The sequence below is a fragment of the Alligator sinensis genome, unplaced genomic scaffold (genome assembly GCF_000455745.1).
Source record: "Alligator sinensis unplaced genomic scaffold, ASM45574v1 scaffold803_1, whole genome shotgun sequence".
In the NCBI taxonomy this organism is placed as follows: domain Eukaryota; kingdom Metazoa; phylum Chordata; order Crocodylia; family Alligatoridae; genus Alligator; species Alligator sinensis.
Genome location: NW_005842886.1, coordinates 492,174 through 501,343, shown reverse-complemented (window position 1 = coordinate 501,343; position 9,170 = coordinate 492,174). Strand labels below are relative to the sequence as shown.

Genomic DNA, 9,170 nt, shown 5'->3' with positions numbered 1-9,170 from the left:
GGGGTCAGACTCGATGACCTACTGAGGTCCCTTCCGACCCTAACATCTATGAATCTATAATCCCAAATATGGGTAATTAGCAGGGATCCAGATTTTCCATTCACCATGGAAAAATGCAGTAAAACCCGGATTTTCTCATTTGAAGGAGTGAAACCTAAATCTTCTCTTTTAAAGGAGCAAAATGCAGGAGATGGTGGGTTTTCTCTTGCGGGCTGACAGAGTTCCAACTTGCAAGGCGCTGTGGGGAGCGGGAGAAGGGTGATCAGCAGGGGGCTCCATGTGTGTGTGTGTGTGTGCACATACACATGGCTGTCAGGCATCCTGGAGAGCAACTGTCCACAGGTAAGTCTGGCAGTGGTGGGGAGAAAGGGGGGCTAAGAATTGAGGTCCCCCATGGTGAGAGTTGAGAAGGGCTGGGGCTGCAGCTTAGCTGGGTTAATGCACAAGGCTTGGGGCCTGGGGCTGGAATGTGCAGCTGCAGGGCCCGGGTGGGGAGAGGGACGGAGCTGCAAGGGGCGCATTCGGGGGTGGAGCTGCAGGGGGCAGATTTTTTAAACAGAGAAAACCAGAATCCCTGGTAATTGGGCTCAGGTTAGATCAGGGGCAGACAATTATTTTGGGCAGAGAGTCGCTTAAGGAGGTTTGATGAGCTGTCGAGGGCTGCATGGGTAGACCTGCCCCTTTAAGTGCCCCACCCCCTGACTGCCATCTTGGGACCAGAAGTCCCATGCCTAACTCTTGACCTTTGCCACCAGAAGTCCCTCCCTTTGCCCCCCTGGAAATACTCCTTTTGGGAGGAGGGGGTCGCCATCTTAAAACCAGAAAAAAAGAAATAGTACACTAAAAGTCAAATACGCACTATAACATTTGAATTTTACTACAAAATTTTTTTTTGTCATGATTTGTGTTTGTGTACTGTATATAGAGGTGATTGCATAATAACAACCCAAAGATAAATTCTTAGTCTTTTATATTGTGTGGGGGCGTGTGGTTGAGGGAGTTTGCGAGGGGGTGTGGCTGTGTGTTGGGGGGCATAGGGTATGTTGGGGGTTGTGTGGTATTTGTGGGGTGTGGGTGTGTGGCTGGTACACACCGTCCTCTCCTACAGTCAGCGCTGGAGCGGGTGGGGTGTGTGTATCTGTCTGTCTGAGGTTTGGTGAGCTGCCAAGTGCTGCATGGGTAGCCTCACCTCTCCCTACCATGGCACACCAGCAGGCAGGGGTGCTGGTGCCTGGCTCTGGCCAGCGCTGCACGTTGCAGCAAGGAGGATAGCCTCCTTTGTTGGGCCGTTTGTTTCCCCAGCGCTTCCCAAACTCATGGGGCACAAGAGGTAAGACCCAGGCGCAGGAGTCAGCTGTTTTCCCTGCCCCAGCTTGCTCCAGTGCGTGGGGCTTCACTCCTGTGCCCTGTCAGTGAGGGTAGTGCAGGGGAACCAAATGGCCTCTCACTGCCGGCTGGAGCCAGGCACCAGCGTTGAGCAGAGTTCCCCCCTCCGCTGCCTGCCAGGGCTGTGTGCCATAGGGGGCATATGGGGGGTCCCCATACCCCTTCCCTCCTCACACCCACATCCTGCGCTGTTGCCTGCCCCTTGGGCGAGGGCTCCGTGCTGCAGCAAGCCCCAACCCCACGCTCCACACTCCCACCCAGCTGCAGCCCTGCTCCAGGCCCCGGTTGGCTGCCCAGAGGGAGCAGGATGCCAGGGAAGCCTGCAGCATCACCGTGAGGGTGGGACCGAGGCATAATAGAAATACCAGTAGCCACAATTAAATTTTAAAATGCTCCCTAAACCTCTCTCAGATGTATCTGAAATAAATACACACGCACATATATATATGTGCATGCGTATGTATTTTAGATGCATCTGAGAGAGGCTTAGGGAGTGTTTTTAAATTTCATTTTATAGATATAGATATTAACGTGTTATGTGCAGGCAAAGTGAATTGCACATCTTGGATGAAAAGCAGTCATATTGCTAAGTGTCACTATTTGGGGTGATCTGCTTTACCACTTGGGAATATTGCACCTGTCCCAAGCTCAGTCATATTGATAATGTTTTTTTTTACCACACCATGTACTTTTGATCTAATTATTAAAAAACAAACAAACATGGGGAGAGGAAATGGCTGTTGAAGCTGAAAGAGCCAGAACAACTCCTGAAGCAAACACTGTTGATGAAATTAAAATCTCATAAACACCAGCCAAAAAATGGCATTTGTCCAGGCCATTATGCTTTTGAGCTTGGGTTTACAATACTTGACTTGTTTTCTCCAAAGAAAAAAAGAGTGTTGATGTGATCCATTTAGTTGCAAATTATTTCTCCTCCTTCCCTTCCCCCCTTCTGCCTCCTGATGATGTTAGCACTGAAAATATGGTTTCTTTGTATTTTTTCTTGAATAGCTTTACTTACTGGTCCAAACTTATCCCTGGTGTCATTGTGTTGACTTTAGTGGAACTGAAGACATAGAAATGTTGATATTTTTATTTTGGCTTTTAGGGCACTGCTATGTGTGAGCTGTAAGGCATTGCTAAAAAAAGAAAGCACTTTGGCTTTGAGAATTTTGTGTATTCGGTTTTTAGAAGAAATACGTAAAAGTGGAGTGGTGACTCTTCCCTTCCCACCAACGCACGGACTACAAAGGAATTGCTAATACAGTGTTTAAGTGATGCTGTAACAACATGGGGGCCTATAGGCATTTTCTTGTAGACCTCTGTAAAATATAAGATGAACTACTAGCAGGTGATTTAGGCTCTGCATATGTTAGCACTTTTGTGTTAGGACCTAAAACAGTTCATGTGTTTGTACAGCAAAACTTCCTAACCCTGCTGGAATTGGTCTTTTTTAATAAATAAATTAATTATAAATGAAGCTCAGCCTCCCTTCAAGTTGTACCAGTCCTAAGGTGCCTATCCTAGGACTGCTCAGCCCCAGACTTCATTTGCTCACTCTCTCTAGCTGTTCAACTTCAGCTTCCTTACATAGAGGAAGACGGCAACCCTCTTGCCTCAGTGAGTCAGCTGAAGCTACTCAGCATTTCCTTTTGGGGATCAATGTCTAACAGGGTGAGATGTTTCAGGCAAATGCTGCAACCTGCTCCAGGTCTTTAATCCTTTGTTGTATTTGTGCAAGTGTTGCACAAGAATAGTTTTGCTCTCATTGAAGTTGATCCCACAAGGAATTTATACTATGAGGGCCTGGTGTCTGGAGGTACTGAGATGGCCTAGGTGAGGCTCCGAAGCGTGGAAGGGGTGAGTTTCCTAGAGGACCAGATTCTGATCCTCTGCGAAAACAGCCACTTTCACAATTAAGAAGCAGCCTGCTTCAGAAGAAACCACTGGTGGAATAAGTTATGATTAGACTTTGAAGAAAATTGGATATTCAAGGAGTAGCTTCAACCTGAGAACAAGAAAAATACTGGAATCTGGTCTTTTATTTCTGTAATAATTTAAAAAAATTCTGTACTCCAAATAAAAACAGATTTCAGGGAGAGAACAGTGCCATTTGTTATAAAATAGGTGCAGGCTTTGTCAGACCTCAACGCCCAGGATTTTCTGGTATGGACACTAGAGTAATTTGCTGTGTCCTTGCTGGCAGGCCTACGCTCCAGGAAATGTAAGATAGAAATCTGAGGGGAAAAGGGACATCGAGCCTTTCTGCATCATGGGCCCACATGCTGGAAACACTTGAGTCACCCAGTTGAAACCAATTGTTTGCCTATGCTTGAAGTTATGCATGCACACAAGCATTTGCAGGGCCTCCAAGCATATTGGCTATCCTTATTCCAAGAGCAGAGTCTTACATTCTTCTCCCTCCAACAAAGACTCTCCAATACAACTTGATATTTTTGTTTTTGTTCTAGGAAACAGTATTAAAGAATGGCACAGAAACCTTTCAAGTCTGGGAGAACCCTCCTCCACCCGTCTACATGCAGTTCTATTTCTTTAATTTGACAAATCCTTTGGAAGTGATTAATGGGGCAACCCCTTTTGTGGAGGAAATAGGGCCATACACCTACAGGTGAGTGGTTCACTAGCTATTTACACAAACAGGTGTTGGGGTGGGGAAGCAAAGAATAGAAAAGAACTATGGGTGCCTATATGTGTGCTCCATGGTATTCTAATTAGAACACGTTGGAGCAAACTCAATTAATCAAGTCTGCTGGAGTGTCCACTTGCTGCACCTTCACATGTGTTCAGTGTACCACATTTTAAAACGGCAGCAGGGGCGCTTTAACCAAAGCTTGTCAAATGAGCTTTAGTTAAAGTGCCTCTGCTGCCATTTTGAAACAAGACATTGAATACATGTGACAGTGCTGCGTATTAATTAGAACGGCTTTCCGGGAGCCCACTCCAAAGCACATATGTAAACACTATGATCCCATAGCAGGCTTCCTAGAAAAAGGGTACCTGTAACTATGTTACGTGCTAAGGTACAAAGGAGGAAGTAAAAAGGTTGTTCTCTTTTTGGAGCCAGATTTTGTGTGTGCAGGGGACAGTTACAAGAGGGGAAAGTATGAAGATTTTCTTCAGCCAACCCCCTTGTGAACCTTATTTAGGTCCTGAAGTAGCTGCCATCATTAAAGAGATTGGGGAAGATGCAGGACAAAGAGGGGCCACAAGCAGGGATGGAGATCCCAGCTCCCGATGGGCTGTTGCTCCACACTGTGTTTATCATAGGCCTGTGCTTAGTGGCACAATATGGCCTGTGTGTGTCTTTTAAAGTCGCTACAGTTCAGCTTTCCTCTAGAACCTGATTCTGCTTCCCGGTATACACCAGTGTAAAGTGGGAGTGACACTATTGCAATGAGGTTTTGTGCTTTTAAAACTGGGGTAAGAAGGATACTTGAGCCTAGAGAACTTGTTTCTTCATTGGCTGCACCGTGTACAGTCACTTGCAGCCATGCAAACTGGGAACCAGGCCCCTAGCAGTGGTTGAAAAGATCCTGTGGAGTGGAAGGGAGAATCTGCTTTGTTAATGTTTTAGAGCCATATGAACTTATGGACATGTCTTCCAATTTAATTTATCTCCTCTCTGCCTTTCTCCTCCCACACCTTGGCATCCTTCTGCTCTCGCTGCCTCTCCTGCTTTTGTCACACCCTCTTCTCTTCCCCTCTGCTGCCCATCCCTCTGTATTTCATCATTGTATTCAATCTATTTCCTTCCCTGTTTTGTTCCTTCAGACTTTCTGGCTTCTGTCCTGTACTGTAGTAGCTCTGCTTGTGCAGCATCCATGCTGCTGCCATTTGCTGGTGCAGCAGCTCTGACAAACCATGTGAAGTGTTTTGGCAGAACTTGCACTGATAACTTGTCAAAGGTACCATCCTCTGTTGTCAGACAAGTAAATTGAGCCAGCTCTACCTTTTATAAGGCCCTATATGAAATCATGCATCAGGGTCCTCCATCTCCTGACACTTATGTCCCATCCCTGTCTTCTTCCTTCCTCTCATCCTCCTCAGGATGTACTCCCCCTGCCCCCCATGCTTCTCCTTACACATACCTGTGAGGATACGTATCTTCCATGAGCAAGAAAGCCAGCAGGTGGAATATCATTGAATATCAATGATCTGAGTGGGGGAAAAAATTGATAGAAAAATTCAGTCCCTGCTGAGGCTCTTTGGCTCCAGTGCCCACTGAGATGGAGAGTAGGAATTCAGGGATAGTGGGGTTTGGAGACAAGGTGTGTGCATGTTGAGAACCCACTTGCTGCACCCAAATACACTCTGAATCAATAACCCCTGGAGTTTATTTGTGCACATTAATCGCATGTGTAGAGACACTCTCCTATTTCTGTTCCAAAGTGAGTTTTATTTTACATCTTGCTGTAGCTTCTGTCTGGGAGTAAATTTTGCTCTTGGTAAAGAAGTGAAAATATAATTTTCAAATTGTGCTTCAAGTACAGAGCCACTGCCCCAGGCTTTAAACGGTTTTGTTGTGTCTTGTTGTCATCTTGCCTCTGCCATCTTCTTCCTAAGTCTGTGCAAGAAACATAATGTTATCTAATACATTATCTACAATACTCTAGCTAGCATACACATCTTCATATATGCAACAAAACTATGCAATGACCTGATAAAGAATGTCTTGAATTTAAAAGCTTGTCTAACTGTACAGTTAGTTCAGTAAAAGATATCACCCAAGAAATCCTTGCCTCTTGCTCATCCCTTGCAGGCATTTCAACACAAAACAAAAAAGTAGAGTGCAGTAAAAAACTGAGGTAGGATTTTTCCAAAGCATCCCACATGAGTTTGATTCAGCTTTCATTGGGACCCAGAGAATGAGAGGAGAGTTAGGTCAGTGCTAAGTGATTCTTGAAATTCTCACCTTTCATATTTATGCTTTTAAACCTGGGGTAAGAAAACCATTATAAATAGCACTAAAATGATATTTTGCACAGTTTCAAAGTGCATTATCAAATCTTCTGTTTCCCAGAGAGTACAGGCCAAGAGTGAGTGTTCACATTTTGGAGAATGGCACCAAAGTATCAGCTCTTAACCCAAAAACCTACGTATTTGATCCAGAGAAGTCCATTGGAGACCCTGAAGTGGATCTGATCAGGACTGTAAATATTCCTGCAGTGGTGAGTTCTGTTTTATCTACATCTGGAATATTTCTGCAATATGGCAACTACTTGGTGTTATAATGCACAGTTATTATCTTCAGAGCACTTTGTGACTTCCAAGTAATTATTTGTCATGACAGCTCTTTGAGAGGTGAAAAGCACTGAAACAGTTTACTCAGAAAGCTAATGGAATCTCCATCCTTGGAGGTTTTTAAGACCCAGCTAGACAAAGCCTTGGCTGAGATGATCTAGTTGAGGATGGTCCTGCTTTGCGTAGATTGTTAGACAAGATGACCTCCTGAGGTCCCTTCCAACCCTAATCTTCTATGATTCTGATTGTTACAGGTAATGCAGAAGAGTCAGGGAGACATTGCCTATCTTTGTTAAGATAATTGGCATTTAGACAAGGATAAATTAAATAGATCTTGTCAAATACTGTACTGAAGTCCAGACATCTTTGGTGTGTCAGGGATTAGTAGAACCAGTAATTCTCCATCTTCTCAAATGTAATAATTGCAGGGTAGGTAGGAAACTGTCAGGTGGAGTCTGCAACAGTTCATAAACAGAATTCCTTGAAAATCAGTTTTGGGACTGATCTTGTATATAAACCATATTTAACTAATAAATCCTATTTATCAAATACGTTTAACATTTAAAGATGCATCCAATTTCCTATGGCTTAAGGGAGCACTGGTCATGGAAGATAATAAATATATCCTGAATTTAGTTGGCAATAATGATAGCTTGACTCACATAGAGATCCTTCATGCTAGTGCATTTGAATGCTGTTATTACACACATGATTCCCTTGATGTTTTTTTTGAGAGCCATGTTATAAAGCTATACTGTGGACTATATTTAAAGGATCAGTTTGTGACAATGTCAGATACTATCTGAAAAAAATTGTGCCCACATTCATCTAAGGAATTGCTTTCTCACACCTCATCCTACCTAGTGTGATTCTGATGCTAGTATGGGGTGTATGTAATCATTTGTATCACCCTGTTCTTATGCCTTTTTTTTTTTGCTTTTTTTCACTCTTGCTTTTTTGCTGTTTTGTATGCCACAACTTTCTGAAGGTGACATTCAGGTACTTCTCTGGCAATAGGCTTCTATGTTTAAGGCCAATAATCTCTGTTCAGCAAATCGCATACATTCCTAAGAATGTTCTTAACTCAGTGCTTTGCTGACTAGAGATGGACTTAAATATGCACTTCTGTGAAAACTGATCTCTGTAAGAAAATATGTAAATAACTTCTGACACCAGTACATTGTCTCTTATCATCCTGTTATTAGAAATAATAAAATGAAACTGTCCTTCATGCTTGTATATTGTTCTGTTAAATGTCTGTGTGTGCAATTGTACATTTTACTACAATGACAGTCCATTTGTCCTATGTCTTCTCTCGTGTCAGACTGCAATGGAATGGGCCCAGACAAGTCCTCTGCACCTGCCCCTACAGCTGATACTACTATATTACAGAGAAGAACTGTTTATGACACGTACTGTTCATGAATTACTGTGGGGCTACAAAGATAGTCTTCTGTCAACCATTCATTTCTTTTATCCTGAGGTGGATTCGGAATTTGGTTTATTTAATAAGGTAACTTATAAATAACATCTTGCTTTCCAGAGCATTAAATTGAATCATGGATGTAGAGGTTTACCATAGATGTAAAGTGAGGCTGTAGTTTCTGGGTCAGTTAAAATATCTGGATATGTAAAGTCAATAGGGGTAGTTTACAGGAGAAAAAGTTGGAGAGAAGGCAAAGGAAATATCTATTTCGTAAGTGGAAGGGTTACAGCTAACTTTCATTACTTCGGTCCACAGTCCAGGAGTTATACAGCTCTTTTAGTGGTAGGATCAGCAGTAGTCAGGAGTGTCTTTTACACCTCCACTTGACTAAAAGTCTGCAAACTTTTCCAAGTTTGACCTTGCTGCTGCCATTGTTGTCTAGTATACTAATGCACTCTTCTAGAACTGATTAGTAGGAAAACTTAGTGGGGGAAATGTGGCAGTTCATTTACGTAACAGTATTTCATTGAGGGAATACATTAGGTTGGTGCTGCAGCAATTGTGTTGGCTTCCAGTTTGTTTCTAGTTGCATGTAGGTCAGCTTGTTGATTCAGTTTCTTATGTTTATCATGATTTGGGCCCTGGGAATCTTGGGTACTTCTTTTCTCTTCTTGATAGCAACTGAATTGCAGTCAACAATCCTGCATGCATGCAGTCAGCAATCCCAGTCAACAATGTGCTACCTGGTGCATAGGAAGGAAGGATAGGTTCAAAGCAGCTGGCTCTGACCTTTTCTGGGCAATCTTACCTGCCAGCATTTATCCTTTTTTGAACATTTGCTGAAGAGCTCTAAAGATTCCCCAAACACTTTTTTATTTTCAGAAGAACTGATTTATTGGGTTGGAAATTTTAAGGAAAAAAGGCTAAGTTAAACACAGTTTCCTTCCCTGAGGAAGTGTCCGCTTCAGAACCTACCTTGGGCCATGTCTGTGCTACAAAGTTTTGCCAGCAGATCTCAAATTCATCTGGCAGAACTGTGTGTTCACACTCAAAGATTTTCTGTGGGGTTTGAACCCTCCTTTCTTCCCAGAGAGCC

At 43.3% G+C, this 9,170-nt stretch overlaps 1 protein-coding gene across 4 annotated transcripts in view; it reads left to right on the top strand.

Moving 5' to 3' along the window:
* The window catches only part of SCARB2 (scavenger receptor class B member 2), a 28,408-nt gene that overhangs the window by 1,027 nt on the left and 18,211 nt on the right, over positions 1-9,170 (top strand). For all 4 annotated transcript variants that reach the window (XM_025192072.1, XM_025192073.1, XM_025192070.1 and 1 more), the window contains exons 2-4: positions 3,858-4,015; positions 6,428-6,575; positions 7,973-8,161. In XM_025192072.1, coding sequence (XP_025047857.1) covers positions 3,924-4,015; positions 6,428-6,575; positions 7,973-8,161 — 429 coding nt within the window. In that variant the 5' untranslated portion in view covers positions 3,858-3,923. The remainder of the gene's footprint in view (positions 1-3,857; positions 4,016-6,427; positions 6,576-7,972; positions 8,162-9,170) is intronic.